Source organism: Filicampus tigris, chromosome 19, assembly GCF_054856515.1.
Source record: "Filicampus tigris isolate MCC_2025a chromosome 19, RoL_Ftig_1.0, whole genome shotgun sequence".
Lineage (NCBI taxonomy): Eukaryota > Metazoa > Chordata > Actinopteri > Syngnathiformes > Syngnathidae > Filicampus > Filicampus tigris.
Genome location: NC_141235.1, coordinates 2089354 through 2110962, shown reverse-complemented (window position 1 = coordinate 2110962; position 21609 = coordinate 2089354). Strand labels below are relative to the sequence as shown.

The following is a 21609-nucleotide window of genomic DNA, read 5'->3' as shown; positions in this document are numbered from 1 at the left end:
GCATTTTCACATGCCTTGCTCCTCCAGGATGCCATTTGGGATCTTCTTGTCCTCTGTGGTGACCACCGCTTTCCTCTGGTTTTTTAACCTAAAACATACGCATACATTCAAATCAAAGCAAGTCCAGAAAAAAAAAAACCCAACAACAACACACATACAAAGAAAAAAGCCTTCCTACCATCTGAAACTGGAGAAGTTCACCTTTCTCATGAGCTAAGGTGTTGGGAAGACAGCGTTTGCGTGTACTAGCGCTTTGCCGTGCTACTGTCTGACTGTCTGACTGGCTGGCTTGGCTGTCAGAGGGAGGCAACGAGCGCCGCTTCCTGACTCGGGCTCCACCTCGGCGACTAGAGGAGGAAGTGTTTGTCACCCGAAGCGCTGCCTCGGAATCTGGCTACAAGCCAATCAGTGAGGGCCCACGGTTGAGGAGGAGGGGTAAGACGGTGCTGTTTGTTTATAGACAGATATATAAAGTCTACATTCTTGACCTTCCAATGTGCTAAGCCACAATCAAGTCGACATGCTTGAGTAATAAGTTCAGAACAGCAGAATTGTTCAGATTCAGTTTGCTGCCTGTCGCTAGGAAGAATCTGTGCTGTCCTGCCCACTTACTCCAAAAACAGAAGTAGAGCGGGAAGTGGATTTACATAGTTTAGCCTTTCAGTCCGCCATCATAACGCCTACACTAAATAACATCTATGCGCTTTAACACTTTGGCAACATCAGACATACAGTCACATTTTCTTTATCCTGTGCGAAGAATGAATGAGCTGACAGTAGTTGAGACATCATAATGGAGAATATATCCGTATGTCTGTCTTATATTCCGCCCAGGTAGTCCAGGCGGGCACAGCAGACAAATACTGTCATTCTTTTTATTTCGATGTGATGACGTCATGACAGTTTGTTTTCATTAAGTAAAATTTGAGAGCAGGGTTCCGTGTAAAACGCCCCATGTTGTGTTGAGTCTCCGCTGTAGCCGGCTGGCGTTTACCTGAGGAAGTACCAGGCTAGCAGCACGACGATGAGCAGCAGCAGGGACAGGACCAGCACGGTGGGGAGGACGTGGTGGCCAGTAGACGGGACGCCCTCTGAGGAGAAGGTGGACAAATACTTCATCGTCAAAAGCTCCTCCAACGTGGATGCTATTAACTTCGCTTTAGCACATTTTGAGTCACACCTAGACAGCGTTTCACCATGTCACAGATACTCTCGGATGGCTGCGTATCATCATGACTATTAAGGAAATCCAAACCAAACGTAAAGCTTTTGTGGTCTATCCGACAGTGCAACTCCAAACACCAGTTTTGGTCATCGTTTTCAGATTAGGTCATGCTTAGTCACCCCCTTTCCTGCCACAAAGGAGTGCCTTGGCGCCCATTGTTTACAAACATTACAAAACTGTGTATTAGCCGCATCAATTTAGCGCAACGGGGTCAAGTGATGACTGACTTGTGTGTGCGTGTGTGTGTGCTGCTTACCTTGCGTATGGTTGCCATTGCTGCTCGAATTCGATGATGTTGTGGTTGCCACCAAAAACAGAAGCATTGTGACTGCGGGGGAAAAACAACAACAAGACGGATATTAAATTTCCCCGCATGGGAACGCCAAACGGAGAATCGGCCCATTCAGATTGGAGGAATGTGCTCATCCAGTGAGAAGGAGTCACAATGGAGCGATACACTCATATCCTGCTCATTCATTCGAGCTGCGCTCATGTGAGAAGGCACGCCGGGTGCGGCCACAAGGAGGCGCAAGTGCCCAATGTTTGGAAACGAGGCTCAGCAGGATGGCTTGTTTTCATTGAGAAAAATACCACTGAAAAACAGCCATCTCTGAAGATGATCAACTCCAATAAATAACAGACTTTTTTTTTCTTCTTTTAATTAGTCCTGTTTGTCTGCTTGTCTTTTCATGCCTGAACTGTTTATGCTCATTTAATGTACGATGGATGTATGTTTATTGGAAATGCAGCTGGGCAAAGTTACGAGCGTGGCCACAGAGCAAACGCGTATCTCTGGATAACGCCAGTACATGGCAACGATAACGTTACGCCGGAGCAGGATTTTACCAGTAATGCCGTGAAGCTGGCAATATCGCAGAGTCTTGTTTTCCTTTTCGCAAAGCAACGGTGTGAGATAGTCTCCAATTTGCTCACTGCGACAGAGTGAGAACAGATGCTCAGGAAGACTTTCAAAAGTGTTTTAACAGCGCAGAGTTACTGGTGTGTGGCGGGAGTGGCTCTGCGGTGCCAAAAGCCCTGCAGAGTGCAAATGAATAGCTGTGACTTCCACATAGAGGCTGTAAGGAAAACATACATAAAGCATGCACACGTGATAATTCATTAACAATAATACGAGCGGAACGTGTCCGCCAACACCGGCGGCGGCAGCATGTAGCGCAACGTTGATTTTAAACATCTCGATTCCATGCGACATTTAAGGCCTGCTTGCTGCTGCCGGGAGAAGACTTTAAATCGCAGGCAACAGACCTTGAGAGGTTTCACTGTGTTTTCAAAGCACTCAAAAGTCTCGACTTGTTCCACTGCATCACCTCGAGGCTGCAGGTGTGCGCTGCAGCTGCGCTAAGAAAAAAGAAGAAGAAGGCCTAAGTGTATAATCAATGAGGTGTTTGTGTTGCGGTGAGCTGCCAGGCTGTGCCGCAGCATCGGATAAAAGGGATGGGGGGGGAGAAGGGGTGGGCATTTGAAGAGGGGACGCTGAAGGAATTTGGAGTCAGCACCGGCTGAGCGAGGGAGCAGAAAGGCTCAGGTCAATAACACACCGGCCATCAATAAAGCGCAACATGCGAGGAGACCCCGCTGAAAGACAGATGAGCGGCATTCTAATGAGGAGAGCGGAGGAGGCGGGACTGAAGCCTCTCATCTTCCTCTTTCTCATCTCGTCTTCATCACCCTCCCCTCTCGTGAGGCTTTCCAGGAAGTTCACAGTCCTGGATGAAGGGTGCATATTCAGGAGTGGTCATGATGTCGTCTACTTGAAAGTCCCGAATATGAGATTTAATTAACTGTGTGTTCTTGCGTCCCACCCACCTGCCAACTTATCTTGATAGCAACACCAGGTGCCGATCTGCTTATTGGTCCAACTATCCCCCCCAATAAAATCTACATGGCCGTGGAGCCGTTTCCTGCCAGGTGCGGGAGAAAGTCCAATCTGTCCAAAATGTTCCTATTCTTAAACCGTCTTGGCCAACCGCCCCCCACACAGGACCATGTATGACATGTGCCAATGTGTGACTGGATGCTCTTAACTGGATTCAACTCGACGTGTGCCACAGAGAAGAAAACCAAGCAAGAGAGAGGTCGCAGCAGCCCGTGTGCTTCGAGCAAACCCTACCAAGCCCAAACGGCCACATCTTTGCTCTCACCAAGCTACCGACCTCTCTCATCCGCGCCCATTTGTCAAGCCATCCATCTTTTTGTCCTACTTCACTAACCTCTTCAGTCAGTCCTTGTGTGTCTGGCCTACCTTTCTCAAGCCCCGCTGTCTGTCTGGTTATCCTACTTAGCGACATAACCACCAAGCGACCTCAACCGTGCCACCGCTCGCGTTCCACCTACTTACTGTCCCCATCACAACGCCAGCTGCCTGTCCGTCCATCGTCTGACCTCTACATGGCTCAAAAGTACCCCGGGGGACGCATATTGTTCGCAGGCTGTTCTCCAGTTTTTCAGGTCTTATTCGAATTAGATTCTCCGGCGTGTGATTGCCGGAGCATCTCTCGAGGACCACTTCCTTCCCCTTTCCGGAATGCCCCCGACATTGCTATTAATAAAGCGGCGTCCTATTCCCGCAAACGTCTCATTTTTCGGCGTGAGGCGGCCATACAGCAAAAGGCTCAAATTAGACTTTTTTTTTTTTTTTTTTTTTTTTGCATGAGTCATCATTTAGCTCGGGTCAGACGGTGGGCAAATGGCTACCGTGGCGTTTGTGCATTGTCCTCACTCCATTTAGCACTCAGCGTCGAGTCACCGGCCGTCGGCCATAATGAAAATGGGTCACGAGAGATGTCGGCTCACAGGGGGAATTTTGGAGGCGTCTTTACTATGGGAGAGGAGACATTTGCAAGGACCTTCGGGGTAGGTTATTACCCTGGCCAGACAGTTTGTGAGGCGCAACGCTGTCTCATGGTGGGCATGCATCTGTGAGAGGTCACACAAGTCGGGATTTATTCCAACAAATGTGCAATAAAATCTTCTGACAGTGCTAAGATCGGCTTTTGGCTGTCAGCAGCAGCTAACCTTAGCACTTAGCTGGGCAATTTCCCTTGTGGGGCTTAACCTACATGTTAGCTTTAACAGGCAATTTCAAACGTTCGACTATACAGTAATGCGATGTTGTTAAAACACAAATTATGATCACAAAACAGTTTATATTATTTCCAAAATCATCCTACATTACCCTTAAAAATCCAGATGATTAAATTTCAGACAAATGTACCCAAAGCAGGTGTAAAAGCACTTCAACACAGTTCCTTAACCCTGATGTACTACTTTCCTATTGGGCAGGGTTATAGCCCCATCTTGGGGCATCTTAGGTGGTTTAAGGAAGAGCACCGAATCCGCATAGGTGATTAGGTGAATTGATGAATGGTGAACCGCAAAACTGCAAGGGATTACTGCGCGTGACAATATGACACGCAAAACCTGCAAACTCAAAGCGATTAATAACACATTGCCCCGAGAAAGAATACGCTTGATTAACGCCACATAGAGCAATACCAGTCAGTTAACATGCTGCGCAGCTGTGCCTTCATAATAGAAAATGAATGCTAATCAAAGCCTTTTGTCCTTGCAGTCTTTGTAAAGTACAGCGTGATAACTCCGATTCATAGTGACTCAGTCCAAACAAAAAGCAGTTTTTTTTTGTCGGTCATCTGAAAAGCTTTAACCCCCACCGTACCAAAGGGCGGAGGGGGTTGCGTTGAAAAGCGCAGTGTCTTCCTGCGGACAAGAGCGGCATCAGAGCAGCTGAACGTGGTTTTGGCTGGGCACAAAGTCCCTCTGTCTCCTCACATACATCGGCCGGGGGAATTTGGAAAGTGGGCGGTGGGCTGTGAGGAGCTGGCAGTAAAGGTACATTATGTAAAGCCTCCAGCTGCCAAGACTATTTACCTGTTAGGACGCTTACAGTATGTCTGCAACCTGAGGTGACCTCCAATGTTTCAGTTTCCTTTTGAATTGGGCGTGAATGCCGACAAACGGTGCTAACATGGCAACCCCCCCCCCCAAAAAAAAGACAGGAGTCAAGCACTAAACTATTGCCCGACAAAAAGAGCCATAAAAGTGCTCTAACGTGCATTATGTACCTGAGTGTAAAGGTGCAGTGCAGTACTCGTGATTAGCATCCGGTGAGCCTCACTTCAAAATAGTTCCTTGGAACCAAAGAAATGGCACACGATTAGATTATTAAACAGTGATTTGGCCTGAGCTCAAAAACAGTAAATAGGAATTTTTTCGTGAATAACAGAGGACCAGAACCACTGCACTAGTATACAAGAAGTCGCAATATTGTTGGCCTCTGCAGCGCTCCAATGTGGGTCGCTAGCCCTCCTGCGCTCCCTTGCACACTGTCCATTAATCAATCCCGCCTCCTTCCCAGGGGCTCGGACTCTCTAATGACCTTGGAGACCCGCCGGCTGACGGGCTGCGGTATCAACGGCGCCCCACCTCTTCAACATCTTGGAACGTGTGGGCAAAATAAGCGGGGACATGCTAATGAATGTGGATGTTTGCATGTGGCGAGTAGAACAAATCAAATAGATGAGAAATTAGCGCCCGGTTGACAAGCTGCCATGTCTGCATGCAGCGTATATAAATATAGACTTTTTTGGGGTGGAAATTTGAGTGCATTTTGGAATGCATGCTGAGCCACAGCTTGTATTTGGTTTTAGCAGGGCACCAAAAGACTACCTCGATCCCCCCCACCCCCCCACCATCCACAGATTTACACCCCTGCACATTACATGCACCAAATCTGCTGCCAGACTATCACGAAAACACTTCCGAGCGCACGTGTCAGTCATCATTCTGTTTGTGCTCCATCATCCACGTGTGTTCATGAGTGTGCGTGTGTTGGCGTGTGTGTGTGTGTGTGCTAGGGCTTAAAATACAGCCTCAGATGTATTTGACAAGATAAATTCTAAATAAAATGACATTTAAATAAAATTCTATGCAAATGGCACATGGGATGTCTGCGAGGAGCCTTGACAAACCTCTATGATTTATAAATCAGTGAGCGCGACATGGCCAAGGACGACTGCATTTTCCTGTTTTTGTTCGTAAACGAGCCGACAAGAAAATATGTATTAATCAGCTTGTTCTAGATGATGGTCTGTATTTATATTTTCAACTCCCACTTGCAGTGGCATCCATCCTCCAAAATAACAGTGAGCCTTCATGGCCTGAGTCAAGCATGGCGCGAGATATGGAGGCAGCGAGTGAGAGGGAGGGAGGGCAGCGGTGGAGAAACGAGCGATAAGCGCCGCCGCCGTTGAACAAAAAGCCCCTTGATTCTTGAAGAAGCAGAGGAGGCGAGGTGGGGACCAGAGGGGGCACAAAGTGAAGGGCCCACGCAGCGAGGATGAGAGCCGCGTTTGACAAAACCTCCTTTTTCAGGCTGGTTATGTATTAAAAAAAATAAATAAAAAAAAAGCACCTCTGGCTGGCTGACTGGGAGGGTCATGTGACTTGAGGGCAAACAATTGCTGTTGCCATGGCGAAGAGACACCGTATCGCGCTTCATCTCCCAGATCAACCAAAACCTGCCTGCCTTCTTATCACGCTTGTCGACAATGCCGCATTTTCAACTGCGGAGAGAACAAACAACTGTGGGTGAAATTTTCTATTTCGCACTGTATAGTTTGAGGTGTTACAAAAGCGAGTTTTAGTGTCTAAGTCACTGTTCTGCTTGACACGTTTCCTTTCACAAAAAGCCTATTTTCTAAGTTTTGGGGGGGAAAGAAGGCCTCTGCACTGCCTCTGGTGCAAATGGCAATCTTGCGTATAACAGGAGCTGCTGCATTGGAAGCCAGTGGTGTAGCAACGAGTGTGTGTGTGTGTGTGTGTGTGTGAGACTGTGCAGTGTAAGCACATGCCGTCCTCCATCTGCTGTGCGACACACACAGTTTCCTGTCCTTTGCAGCCAACCAGCAAGTCAGGCCTTCCTGTAGCACACTGCTGTGCTACAGGGGAAACGGGAGTGAGACAGGCACACACACACACATACACACGAAAAGGAAATTCCTGGATAAGATACAAACGCGGCACAAACGTACGCAGATCACATCCGTCCTCTTTCCTGAAGTGTCGCTGCGTGTTCCCTTCGTCCTCACTGTATCACGGGCGCACGTCTTCAGGAGTCATAAAACGACACGGCAGGGTTGCAAGTCACCTCGACAAAAACCAAGGCTGCGGCTGGAGCTAGCTCGCGAAAGCACAATTAGATTTTGGTTAGCAGTTTGCATGTTCCATTTACAGATATTTCCAAACTGTATCGCAACAATTTTTCCAACACGTGACATGCTAGCCTAATTCGAGCTAAGAAACCTACTAAATGAGAAGACTCCATTTTTTCAATGAGCCCGCAGAGTCACAATATCGGGTTCAATATCGTCTTTTTTGCGAAGAAAACTGGAAAAGAGCCTTACCCAAGAGGGTGCCTGTTAAAGTGAGCCAAATCTGACTTCCATAGCAGCCGGGTCACATGACGCTGGAGGACTTCCGGCGGTCACATGGCCCTCGGCCGACCTGGGCAATGAGAAGCGGGCGACGCGGCTCTGCAGGCCCTACAGGGACGTGCACCACCTTGAGTTGAGGGAAGAAGAAAAAAAAAACACCTTAAATAAAAGATGTCATAGACTGGCTAACGAAAAGCATTGATAGTTGTGCTCGAGTCCTTTCAGCAAGGCAACGTGACGACCGATAAAATAATAATACTCGACGGTACATATTCTTTATCATCTGTGAAAAACGTCTATGACTGCATGTTACTGAGGAGCGGTGACTGTCTAAATGTTTGTAATATACTTCCTCCAAGTGGCTAAGGCGCAGCTCAGAGAAAATTTGGGGAAAAATAATTTCTTTTCAGTCTATTTAATTATGTTATTACAGTATGTTGTTATTAAGTGTAAGGTCTATCATTTCAATGGGGAAAGAAGTGCTATAATTTTTTGCGTAGTAAGGAATTTGATGATATCAGGACTTGTTTGTTTCAAAGAGAACTGCGGCGAGAAGAAGAGAATGCCTCAGGGAATGGACTGTGGGCTACGGCTGCTGCATAATTATGTCGTTTAGCTCCAAGGGGAGCGTCATAAAACGCCGATGATGGTCACACGACGTAAATGCGGCCAGGAGGCGACATTCAAATTAGCATGAAGGGTTCAACAAGTTTGTTTTTTTTTGCTTACCCGCAAAAACCCAGCCCCTGTGCCTCATGCTGTCAAAACCAAAATAATACCAAAATCATCCCAGATTTGTAGCCTAGTTGCACATCAAGCTTCCCTCTGCCTCATTACGATCCCATTCAATTTGATCCCGGAAGTCTGTCTGCATTCCAGAACTGGTCGCCATCTGATCTATAATCCCCGCGTCCCCTCGAGAGAAGCCTGGAACGAGGCTACGGCGGGAGGAGGGGGAGGGGCTGCGCGTGGCACAATTTATGCACCTGGAAATCAACCACTAGAGAATTCAAACTTTTGAAAACACAGCCAGGAAATCTTCCTTCTCATCCGCGCTGCTCCTTTTGCTCGACACACCTGTCAAGAAAAAAAAAAAAAAAGAAATAATACTAATAAAACGTGGTGGGGAGCGTGGCAAGTGGTCGCCATGGAGATGGGCTGGCGCAGGAGAGGTGGATTACAGAGCGGGGGGGCGTTCTCGCCTCTCTCTCTCCAGGCTGCGCTGATGGATGAACGTGCAAAATCGGCTGTATGCGTTCCCTCTCGAAGAAAGAGGTCAGTAGACACAAAGCGCGTGACGGAAGCACGCGTGAGGACGTCAGACCTTGCAAGGGTCCTTCTCCAAAAGGATTTTAAATAGACCTTAGACTTTGATTTTAAATAGAATATACATTACTTTTTTTTTTTTCTCTTCAGTTTTTCTAAATGTGACCACTAAAATATTGCCATGATATTTTGGATTTTGAAGCACAGCATCACTGTACGATCCCCTTTTTTTTGTTAAAAATGAAATACATCATAAATGTTACTAAATACGACTGCAATAACTCAGATCATATGGCAAATTGTGTCGTTTCACTCGAGACGGGTCTCGGTCTTGATCTTGACTCGGTCTCAGACTGGCCAGATTTGGGGATTTTATGTTGAGAACAATCAAGAACAGCACTGATCTGCTATTTTTTTTTTTTTTTTTTTTACCAACACAGAACGAGGGGGTTGAAGTCGACCTGGCAATTTTCCGCCTATGTCGGTAGTATCAGAAGCCCCTTTGACATGTCCAAAAACGCAAGTGCCCTTCCACCTTCATCCTATGTGGCATTTTTTTCAGTATGTGCGCAAATGTTTGGCACGATCCTGCTTCGCTAGCTTCTGCGCAAACGGTACGAGTGGCTAAAGGTCAGATCTTCTGTTCAGGCTCTCACGCATCCATTTCTCGTGTCAAACGAGGCTCTGCGTTCACATTTTGGCCGTTATCCTTGCCGGTGATGTCAACACCTTGTTGCCGTGGCAACACATGTGGTCTGCAAGTCGTGGGGGTGTTGCGGGTGGTTGGGGGTTTGATGGGTTGCATCTGCGGTCCAAAAATGTCAAACAGCTGTTGGGTCTGCGAGCGCCGCCGAAGCGGGACGTGACACCAAGGTGACACACACACACACACACACGTACACGCACACACATACTTGGACACCTTCTTGGCTCTCTGGTTGTGGTCAATCAGATTAACGCATCAAACCAAGATCTGTGAGTGCCCCCAACAAATCCGTTTACGAAGATAAGCTGTGACACACACACACACACGAAAAACTGTCACTTCTCCCTGAGGATGAGTCTTGTCACTACACGACGATCAGTCCAGCACAACTGTGTTTACAAAGTGCCCTTTGAACCCCAGTCTGAAAGCGCCACAAGAAAGCGCATCAGGGGACAAATCCCAAACGGGTGGCCGGAGAAGCGCAGTACGCGTTACTGGAAATACATTTTGAGGAAGTAATGATTCAAAATATTCCACCATGTTGTCATTAGTACAGCGGGAAACCCTTTCAGGCCTAATTCAAAAGAAGACTGAGGCAACGCCAACATTTTATCATTCCAAGTACAATTCCAAGCCAAGGCTTTGAATTTAAGCTTCAGCAGGTAGTATAAAAGTGCTTCTGATACTACCACTGATACGTGTTGTGGTCAACAGGATGCAGTGAAGAGAAAGAAAGTAGGCAAAACAAACTACAGGAAGTGACCTTGAGAGCAACTGGACGACCTTGGCAGCACAGAGTTGAGGATTTGGCTCATTGTTGGATGTTATTGTCCAGAGAGACCACAGCTGTCTATTACATCATCGCTCTTGCTGGCCACGGAGGCACAAATTCCACTGCGCCCTACCTATTGGAGCTTTTCCATTGGCAAAAAGGAAGGACAAGGGACCATTTATAGTACCTGCCCAGCTGGGGATCCAAATTCGGACCGGTCATTTTCCGTCGACCTGGATAGGCACTGAGCCCTGCTGTCAGGAGTGAAAATCAGAGTTTATATTATATAGGAATAAATAAATACATATATACATATACACTTTCTTGAATCTCCTTAGATTGTGCAGGCGTCAAGAGACTGCATCCTGCTTTGTCTCCGCAACACACACACAAACACACACGATACATCAATAACAAAAGGCCCACATGTGGCGCTCCATCTAAGTATCCGATACCTATCCCCCCCCCGCTCCCCAACCCCCCCGCTTCCAGTGTTGATCACCTCCCTCTGTCATTCTCCTCTCGCACTCATCCCCAATGCGCTCGGATTCGCTATGACACTTGAACTGCATCTGCTGAATGAATATTCATCATGACGGTATTCCAGGACATATTGTTGGGCCGGGGGGGTGCGTTCAAGCTGTCTCAGACGCCGTTCATGTCAGAAATATCCTACACCCACACGCTGCGCTTTGAAAGCCACGTGGGCGTGTGTGTGATGATCTAGCTGCCTTGCATAGACGTCCTAGACGGCCGCTGTATTTCACACCAACCTGTGGGAAATACTGTACAGTGGAAATAACACACCAGCGGAGGCTTTTTAAACATTTTTTTTTTCTCTGCCAGACAAGATGCTCTGAGTAAGAACTGAGTGAAGTCCGAGCAGCCACTGGCTGCTCGTGTGTGTGTGGGGGGGGGGAATTCCTCCCCCGGTGACTTTGTCACTGTTGAAAGCTGACTCACAAGCCAGAAGAGAAACAGTATGGATCGCATCCCCACTGTTGCATGTGCAAACAAACATTGGATGTGTGAAATTGGACAGACACAGAGAAAGTGAAGATTCAAAGTCACGGATACTACAGTGTTCAACGTGAGGATGGCGACTCCAAGAAGACAACAATTTAAAATTAAAAATACCTGCACTTTGTGCATATTTTGTTTTGGTGTTATTGGACATTTTTTAAATGTTGATATGATTGATGGAATATTCTATAGGATGATTTGTAGAGCAATGGAGTCTCAGAATAAGCGATATCATGGCTCATTTATCTTGCATAGTTCCAATAATTGAAGGCTAACCACAAGCCTCCATGTCATTTGTTTCTGTTTCAACGGCATTGAGACCGAATGAGGACACAAAGCGGACCCCGGTGTTGTTTGTGTTTCTATGAATGGCACCAAAACAGAACGCATGGTTTGAACGCTAGATGGTTGGAGCAAGGCTCCGTCCGAAAGGAAACAGCTGGGAGTCGGGACGGCTCCGGCGGCCGCTACAAAAACACCGACGTCACACGCTTCGCTTTGCTCGGCGGCCCGGCTCGGCTCGTCTGTGCGTGCGGCACGCTAAGCCAGATTAGCGCGAGGAAATGGCTCGCTAAAAATGCCATATTTGGGAAATATGACCTAGAACATTTACGGCGGACGCCGGTCAGTGTCAATTCTCAGCTTGGAAGGGGCTAGCAATGGCGAGGCCAGGGTTTGAGTTTCAGTTTTTGCTCCAATCGCAAACATGTTACAACTTGCCGCTAAAGTTTTATTTACTCCCGGCACACTGATAACACGCCCGCCTTCAGGAATGCAGGCACGTTAGGCAGTTAGGAATTAAAAATCTCAAAAGCTGTTTGAGCCTCCCTCCTCAAAGGCATCACTGCAGCAGATCTCGTAGCTCAAGTAAAGACTGTAATCTAGCCATCTGACCCCCCCCCCCCCAACAGTAGCACCACCCTGAAGGCCATGTAAATAGTCCATAAGTACTGCACTGCCTAATGGTCTGAGTACAACACGCATGGAGGATGCCAAAGGATCGCCAGTGAAGAGTTTCGGCATGAGAAGGTCAAAGGAGAATCGCGGAGATTAGAGATGGGCTCGTTGTTTTCACGACTCGGAGCGTTCCGTCCCAGGCAGCGGGAAAATTGGCAGTTGACCGAACACCGTCAATTTTGCCCTCAAAAAGGGCTTGATGCCGACGACTAGATGAGATGCTGCTCAAGTGGGGCACGTGCATACTGACTGGCGAGTCCCCCCCCCCCTTTTACGATGAAAGTCAGCGAAGCCCCAATTGTCGGATGTGCATTTAATTCCGGAGCGTCTCTCAGACAGAAAAAGGTCGGTTTTGCGCTTGGGGAAGTTGAATATTGCGTAAACGCCAGCAACCTGCGAGCGCTTGAAAAGTGGAAGTGTTGAATTCTGTCAATTTGGAACACTGCAAATCCTTGGATGCTTAGCAACAGACTTGCGTTGCTCTTTAACACAATTCAAAATGAGCATGATCTTAATTTCAACTCTGATAGTTTTGAGTTGTGCCTGATGTTGATTTTGGATTGATTTTTCTTCCACTTGATCACCGTGACCCTCTTCTACACAGGGGTCACCTTAGCACATTATGATTTTAAAAGATTAAAAGGAAGAATTCCTCATCCATGTTTGAAACCTGACCTCAGGCTTGAAAACAGTACACGCTTCAACCCCACAATTGAATACCCTAATTCTAGTTAGAAACCCAAATCATAGCCAAAAACCCTCACATGACATCCTAACTCTGTCTTGAAACTCGCATACCGGGACACTGCAAGTAAACAAAAGTAATTAGCTAACAACTAAACTGGGCAGGTAAACCTAGCGACTGATATCTAAGTATCCTAGCGCATTAGCCTAGCCACTACAGTACCACTGTCAACATTTTGGAAGGCGCTGGCATGCTGGCGCTACCCGTCACTGAATTAGTGGCACGCGTGGCGGCGTAAAGAAAACGTGCGCTGCTCGGAGCAGATAAGAGGCGGTAGGTGGGCTTGCTATCGGTGGGCGTCTTGGCAGCGGGTCTCAATCCGAGCGGCGGATTACATGCCTCTTGACATAAACCCGAAGCCAAGCCCGTTCACTTTCACAATCGCTGACAGGAACAACAGAGGCGCCATGTCGAGTCTCCTCGGGGGAGGGGGAGGAAAAGAAAGAAAGAAAAAATGCGCGGATTAGACAGTCATTAATACCCAATCTGGATTAAGGCCGAGGCCGTGCTACACAGCTGCAGATTAGTCGCACGGCGGCCGGGAGACAATGGCGCTTTTTGTTCCTGGAGGACAACAAAAGGACGACACATTTCGAACAAGGTCAACAGTGATTATACAATTGAAGAAGGGAGTAACTGACTCCACCCCCTAAACTCCCTGTCGCCAAATCAGATGGTATCGGACAGATCACAAACTGACAATGGCGGTAGCCTGATTTACAAGCATATTTGTAAAGCACTGCAATGAGTGATAGATTCCTTTAGATGGCGGCGTTGTATCATTTTGGATTTTAGATCAGCAAAGCTTTTGAGTAGAAGATAAAGATCAAGCGGTGAATCTCAGATGATCACAAAAAAAAGCTACTGACGTTCAACTCGAGCCATGCGGTGAGTCAGCACGTTTCATATCTGCAAATAAACGTTTATCAAAAGCCTTTACTCGGTTTTGTTTTTCCAATTTGAGGTGTCACGAAAGGCAAAAACATTAGAGCCAAACTTTAGCGTTTTCGCCGCTTTTTGTTCAGATGTCGATGTTTTTGTTGAGACCAACCTCATGTTCGACTGCTGACTACTTAAGAGAAAGAAAATGGAGGAAAAAAAAGTCTGGATAAAAGAAGAGAGCCTACTCTTTCTTTTGGTCGTTATCACAAAAGGATTTGCTTAGCGTATTTGTGGTCAGACTTTTTTTTGTTTTTTATTACGACTCATTAGCAATATAAACAAGCACTCGCCATGAGCCAGCAGCGAATCGATTTGAATGCTACGACAAGTATGAATTCAAGCATCAACTAACGAGAGTAGTAGCTGCGGGGCTTTGTTTGTTATGATTTTGTGGGTTAGCAGAAGCCAATAAGCGAATCAGTGACAAACTGGTAGCCCGAGGGCAAAATGGGGGGGGGGCTTAGTGGGGAGCGCTTTGTCTCGTCGCCACCAAAAATATCAGACAAGCTGCCAGTCAAATAACCGCCGACGTGTCGCTTTAATTGGAATGGATTCATTTTTATTTGCTCACAGACGCCGCAGTGCGATTCAATCCAGACGCGCTCAAAAGGCGAATTAAGATCTTTTATTGCCGTGGGGTCGCTTTACACGAGACTTGAATTGCTCTCTGGTGAAAAGGTGGCGGGCGTTCAAAACACACGCACGTGTCGCCGGCGCAACGAGCCGGCTGCTGCGCGGCCGTCCGGCCGCAGATTCCCGCACACGCCCTCATAACGCCGCCGCAATTAGCCACATGGCGACGACTGCCGTCACAGTGCATGAAAGGCAACCGTTGTCATGGTTACACGATCAGGACTTTCCCCCCCCCCCCCCCACACCAACCTGGAAGCCATTTACGTGAGCAGGTTCCGATTCCTAGTGGTACTCTTGTTTATATTTCACACAGGAATCGTGCAAAATTGACATATCAAAGCCGTAACAAAAGTTGTTGTTGTTAGGACATGTGGAACAGATTTTGAAATTCACACGGCCATCCTGCCTTTCTCTTCGACACAGACTCTGCTGCCTTTCACACAGAACACAGCAAAAGTCTGTAGAAATGTTTAAATCTCGACTTAAGACTTCTTCCTCCACTCTCGCATTGTGGTTAAACCACACCAAACATGCATCAGTCTCTCGCCCTGCTTCATCCTCTGACATCTGAATTTTGGTCTGTTTTACTGACGCTTCCCCTCTCCCTTGGAAACTCATCTCTGATGAAGGGCTATATAAATAAAATTGACTTGAAAAGTGTCTTGTTTTATGTTTAAGTAGCAAAAAGACACCCCCTCTAACAACAAAAAGCACTTCAAGGAAAACGATCCTGCTCTCGTTAAAGAGACTTTCAAAGTGGGTAATTGATCCGCCGCGGTGGACGGCAGCTACTTCCACCCGGCGGAACATTCGCGTCAGCAGCTTGTGTGAAACTGATGCCATCCGACAGGAATGACACTAAAGGTGACATGCAATGACACGCTGCTGTTATGGCATTGGAATGCCGCTAATGCTAACAGCTAGCAGACAGGAAGTGGAACCAAACTGAATCTTTTTTTTTTCCCCCCCCAACACATACCAGAAATCGCCACTGATTGAGGGCACCACCTCGGAGTTAAGGCAAGATTCCCAACACAACCACTGACTCTGCTTTTGTAAACTTCCTCAAATCCTGACTTCAACTCAAACGAATCCATAAAATGGACCCGTAGCTCAGCGAGAAACTGAAAGGAGGTAATGCGAGCCGAACATGAACATTTCTTTTGTTCTACCCACGTGAAAGTGAGTTGTGATAAGTAGTGGATGACATCGATTGGATTAAAGCCTGAAATTATTGAAAAATGAGCTTGCGACAGACTTAGTTCAGTTTGTACCGACTGTCGGCCCTGTAAGCAAAATGCTTGACATGAAAGTTTATGGCCACTTTCAACGCACACTCTGGCGACAAAGACGGACGCCATTTTGAGCCGACCACCAAAGAAAAAAAGACAATCAGGTTATTGTCGTTTGCTTTTTCTTTTTACTGAGGGGAACAAAACTAAATAAAATTGGAAATTGAGGTTTCCCTTACACAAAGGCGCCATATCGCCTCTGTTGCGGCTTTTATAGAGCTGTCATTCCGCTCACACCTTCATTCCCTCGTTGTCATTACTCCAATTATGCGCAAGAATGCGGATGATGCTTTGAGACACGAAGCGGAGGGTTAGCAATCTGTGGCCGAGTGCTAGCAAGCAGGCGCATGTAAGCTTGTGGTTGCCACACGCCGACGACGTGTTTTAGCATGCATACAAACAAATGCGGCTTCCGATTCTGCTTTGATTAAAAAGTACAAGGTCCTGGGCACAACTGACACACTTTTGGGTATCCCACCAGCAATTTTTTAAGGATTGATAATCATTAAAATGTCCTTTTCTGTGATACCTAGTTAGCATTAAAACAGCTTCTTCATCTTCAGCAATGTCTAGTTATTATTAAAATAACTTCAGCAATACCTGGATACTAAATCTATCTTTCATCATCAAAATTAGATTTTTTTGTTGACGTTCTGGCTACCATCATGGTAGTCAAATGTTTGGGGTTGTATTTGCATATTGTCTAAGGATTGCTGCGTATGCTGTGCAGTTCTTGACCCATTTTTTGTTTGCCATTTCAGCAACTCACAAGCAATTCATGAAGGTATTGGAAATAGTTATTATTAAAACAACTCCATGCAATACTTAGTTATTAAAACCTTTGTCCTGCAACACATACAGTACATGTTCGACTTACCTTACATATTGTTTAAAATGACTTTTTGATGCTGCATTTTAAAAGTATTTGCACGCTCCAATCCATTGTGGCAACTCGTTATTATTTCCGAGGCAATATTTAGTTCATCTAATTAAAATGGCCACCACCGTGACAGTCAAGTAATGCTCCATTTGAAATCATGTATTAATAACAATACTTGCCAGTTGCCTCTTGGGGGAACTTCTCCGTGAGGCAAAAGCAAAGTAGATAATGGCAAGGATGCTGACAGCTCGCCATTGACGTCTCGGGGGGGAGCACGAATCAAATTAATGGGGGGCGATTGCCATTAACGACAACTTTAAACACACGTACGTCCTTTCGGTGCTTTTGGAGTGCACACACATTGACGAAGCTGGTCAGGGGTTTCGAAAATCACCATGGACTGATGAACATTCAAAAAAATGTGGCTCATTTGAGCTGTAAAATTGACATTTCACGAAAGCGCCTAGAGAGCGTCACAGACAGGTGGAAGGCAGAAGGGGGGGAAAAAAAAGAAGCTCCCCAGTAAGCGAAACCTAGACGACAACGACGACGAGCAAATTGAATTTAACTCACCTGGGAGGCTTCAACATGTGTTCCCGGGAGCGCAGAGTTTCCTGGAGGCACGCGAAAAAAAAAGAAGGCGAGGCGAACATGGGAGCGTTCGGCGTGGCCGCCTGTCAGCGTCAAAGGAGGAGCGAGTCAGCCAGCCAGCCAGCCAGCCAGTCGGGCAGCCAACGAGGAAGCCAGCCCGTGTTTACTCCAGCGAACACAAGTGGCCGCCATCATCCGCCGTTTCCAAAGCGCGGGAAATAGCGACCCTTGGTGGCCACTTGGTGTACTGCATCAACAGGCGCTTGCCGGTATTTACTTCCTGGTGGGACACAACACGTGACAAAGGCGAACACGGAAGTTTTAAAAGGACTTTTTAAAATGTATTTCCTCATACGGACTGTATGGAAATGTTTACAAATGGCTTTATGAAATAATAGAACAATATTTGAATCATTCAATTTCTGATTTTTTTTTACTAGAGCAACAAATTAGATTACACTTTAAAACAGAGCATTGTAATCTAATATTTTATGTAAAGATTGTACAAAATATGATCTTGTATAAAAGTATATATGACAAATAAGAAATATTACTAAAATGCTGTATTAAAATGCACCTATATTTTTGATTAATTTGCGGTTTATCAGATCATAAACAATTCTTCAACAAAGAGCCTAGCATAGCATAACAGGCATATATTCTTTGCATTTAATGATGTCATTACTGCATGTCTTTATGAAGTAAAATATTATGGGGTGCTATGTTCCTTATTCTTTAAAAAAATGGGGAGGAGGAAGGCTGGAACGGCATTTCTATTCATTTCAATGGGTAGATACATACATTCCCTCATTGCCAAGCACTGAGGGGTTGCTCTTCCAGGCACGGCCTGCGCGCCAAGGTAAATCATTCATCTCGATTGTGCTTTATGACCCTCAAAGTGGACTTCAACTCTGTGGCGACACTTCAAGACTTCGCACAATGTATTAAAGGCACACTTTTCACACACTTTTTAGAAAACTGCCACAGAGACAAAACAGAAACTCGCTTGCCTGGCTCGTCTGTAGACACGGCCCTGCCTGGACCTGAATATGACATTGTAGCCAAGGCAACTGCATTTGGGTTTCCCTGAATAATCAAAGGTCATTGTCATAACCGGGGCCGTTTTATGGCCGTGCTTCACTCCACCCTGGAAGATAACACACACACACACTGGCGCACACACAATTCTTCCCTTTTGAGACCCAAGCGTAGTCGCCATGCCGTCCACGACCAAGACCCTGCACTTCCTTTCCAGCGCGCTGGTCACCGGCATATCGGTGGGCATCCTGGGCTTCGCCATGTCCACGGGGTGGGCCACCAAGAGCATGGTGTGCGCCCAAGACGGGAGCGGCTTCTTCAACGGCTCGGCCGCAGTCACGCTGGAGTTCTTCGACGGCAGGCTGGAACAGGAGATTTGTCCACTTTTCGGACCGCCTGTTGACTTCCAAGGTTGATATGTTTGTAATGACAATGGGTCATTTGGTATGCTAACATATAACAAGATAGCAAACTGAGTCGAGGGAGCGCAAAAGCTGATCAAGCAGGATTAGAGATTGTTTCTGGTGAGGAGTCATAGCATTCTGATAACAGTTGGTCCTCAAACATTTCGCGAGATACGACCTGCAATGTTAATATGCTAGCAGTTGGTGGGTTTTTTTTGACTCCATCCTACTGCTTTTTTTTGAATGATTTTTGTTTTCCTTGCAATCATAAGGAGTGTCAATTCTTCACAAATCCCGATCCCTGTCCCCTGCTATTCACTGTTTTTCACATGAGGATGGATCAAAGGCTAACATGGAAACAGTTGATATGTAGCAAGATAGCAACTTGCCTAGAAAAAAATTATACGGCAGCTCGAGAGCTCGATTATCCGTCATTTCCTGATGTTGGGTAATATTTCTAATGAGAACTGATTTAATTGTAACTAACAGTCTAATTGTTTAATCTGTAAGATAAAATATAGCAACTTGAAGCACAAAGGCATAGGATAAGAATTAAAAGATGATGTGATCCTAAATCATATCCTGATGTTCATTCGTTTCAAATGAGAACCGATGAAATCGGCTTGACGCCAAAACTCAAATTAGTGGATTAATCGCCTTCTTGTCCGGTACTATTTCAAATGAGGATGGATCATACGTCAACGCGCTAACAGTCGGTATGCTAACACATAGCAAGACAACGACATTGGCTGACATGCTCAGAAGTGTTTTTGTGTTGCGCTGGCAGTGTTCCCCAAGTTGATGGAGAGCAAAGGCGTCCCGCTGGTGCTGCACGCCGTCACTTTGTGTCTGCTGGTGTTGTGCCTGCTGAGCTCGGCCGCCAGCATCCTCATCTCGCTCTACAACAGCGTCAGCAACCCCTACGAGACGTACATGGGGCCCGTCGGCGTCTACGCCTGCAGCGCCATCGGCGGTGAACTTCGATCCGATTATCAGACACCCTGAAAATGCATTTTGCTCGGCTAACGTTGTTTTTTGTTTGTTTTTTTCCCTTGCCTACAGCGTGCTTGTCGGTCTTGGCCATGGTGGTATTCGTGGTGAACTTCAGCGTGACCACGGTGGCGGAGGACCTTGTGAGGAGCTTCTCCGAGAAGGTCCCGGTGGAGTTGAAGATCACGTCCTCCCAGATGCTGCTGGGCTACTACCTGCTCATCCCGTACGCGGCGCTGTCGCTGCTCGCCATCGGCCTCATCTACATGTACGACCACGCCGCCTACACGCAGCGGCGTGAGCAGCAGCGGCCCACCGAGGACGCCCCCAAGGAGATCATGATGTACTAGGACCCCCTCCCTAATTGAGGGCACGTCAATTAACTTATTTTCACGACAAATTGGGGTGGGGAGGGACTGTAAATAGTGACGGGAGTAACGAAAGTTTGTGATGAGAATTTATCAGAATGTTCGTCATTTGTGAAGAGAATGACAATGTTAAAATTGTTTTGTTTTTTTGGTTTTTTTTAGAAAAAAAGCAGGAAAATCCACCCGTTGTTGTCCGTCTCAGGGGGCAGCCATTTTGTCAGTAGCTGTCGCCTGAAGATGGCATCACAGTTGCTAAGCTAACAACCAATCACGGCTCACATGTTTTCTGAAGCTGAGCTGTTACCTGAGCCTTGACCAACTGTGATGTCATTTTCAGTCGACAGAAGTGACAAAATGGCCGCCCCCTGAGATGGACAAAAACAGGTGGATTTGACTACCTAACTCATATTCCACAAACACAATATCAACCAGAATGACGTGTTTCAACTAGCGGGGCTTCATAGAACATATTCTTGTCCAGAAAATTTCAGTTGACTTCCCTTTACGTTGCCCACCATTGTGCTAGCATATAGCAAGATAGCAACCTGATTTGAGAGAGCGCCAAGGCAGATACGGATTTGACAAAGTCAGTTACTATTTGAAACAGGAATGAAAATGCGAGCTTTCTTTTCACCTGACACTCGACACAGTCCAACTACGGCAGCAGAGAAGAAGGCAACTCGACACCACTTAATGTCTCCAAATTTTTCACACACACCTCCACCAAAGGAGCCAAAGTTTTGTTTTTTTTCTCATCCCAGCTGCTGGCGCTAACATGGCAACGGGGATCCAAGGTGTCCCGTGTCCCATCACTCACCCGGGTCACCTGGACCGTGTTTGGACACGTCCGTCCGTCCTTTGCGTTGCTCTTGTAACGCCGGCTAACTGTCTTCAAAGGGCCTCTCGCACTTCAAGGCAGCTGCGGAGGGACCTGGCAATTTGCTTTTCGGGCCCAATATGGATTATGTTTCGGAGGATGTGCACTCGGCCGAGAGGAAACGGGAAGCGGGCCCCTGTTTGATCTGACGATGTGGCAATTAGTCATCTGTTTCGCATGCCGCTTTTTTTTTTTTCTTTTTCTAGGTAGTAAAAATGCAGGCCAAAGCTAGGAAGCCGGGACGATGTTGGACCAAGCGGGATGAAGCCGAACTAAGTGCAATAACGCTAAGATGAAGTGGGCCAAAGCAGGTTAATAGTCACTGTACAAATGATGTTGTGTTCACGTGTGTGTTCAATTTTCAAGATGGCTGACGGTCCCGACGTGCAAATAAAGTGTGCTTTGGAAAAAGTCTCCAAACACTTTA

The 21609-nt window shown here is 46.7% G+C and overlaps 2 protein-coding genes across 8 annotated transcripts in view; one reads left to right on the top strand and one right to left on the bottom strand.

The window, feature by feature from the left end:
- Positions 1-17731, bottom strand: part of ptprea (protein tyrosine phosphatase receptor type Ea) — a 25989-nt gene extending 8258 nt beyond the window's left edge. Inside the window, exons 1-6 of one of the 7 annotated variants that reach the window (XM_086016939.1) lie at positions 17488-17731; positions 8685-8775; positions 7669-7825; positions 1482-1553; positions 995-1091; positions 15-88 (exon numbers count right to left, since the gene is read on the bottom strand). In XM_086016939.1, the coding sequence (XP_085873065.1) occupies positions 15-88; positions 995-1091; positions 1482-1548 (238 nt within the window). In that variant the 5' untranslated portion in view covers positions 1549-1553; positions 7669-7825; positions 8685-8775; positions 17488-17731. Of the gene's footprint in view, positions 1-14; positions 89-178; positions 343-994; positions 1092-1481; positions 1554-5328; positions 5349-7296; positions 7442-7668; positions 7826-8684; positions 8776-17487 lie in introns of those variants that run through there. The other 6 variants (XM_086016936.1, XM_086016938.1, XM_086016935.1 and 3 more) reach the window with 6 other exon arrangements.
- Positions 13828-21609, top strand: clrn3 (clarin 3). Its single transcript, XM_086016950.1, has 4 exons — positions 13828-14055; positions 15725-18954; positions 19735-19920; positions 20010-21609. Exons 2-4 carry the CDS (start codon positions 18723-18725, stop codon positions 20285-20287), a joined length of 696 nt encoding a protein of 231 aa, XP_085873076.1. The 5' UTR covers positions 13828-14055; positions 15725-18722; the 3' UTR covers positions 20288-21609.

Coding starts and splice junctions, on each gene's coding strand:
- clrn3 (XM_086016950.1), top strand. CDS start 18,723: ATGCCGTCCACGACCAAGACCCTGCACTTCCTTTCCAGCGCGCTGGTC. Junction 18,955..19,734: donor ACCGCCTGTTGACTTCCAAG/GTTGATATGTTT, acceptor TTGCGCTGGCAG/TGTTCCCCAAGTTGATGGAG. Junction 19,921..20,009: donor CGCCTGCAGCGCCATCGGCG/GTGAACTTCGAT, acceptor CCTTGCCTACAG/CGTGCTTGTCGGTCTTGGCC.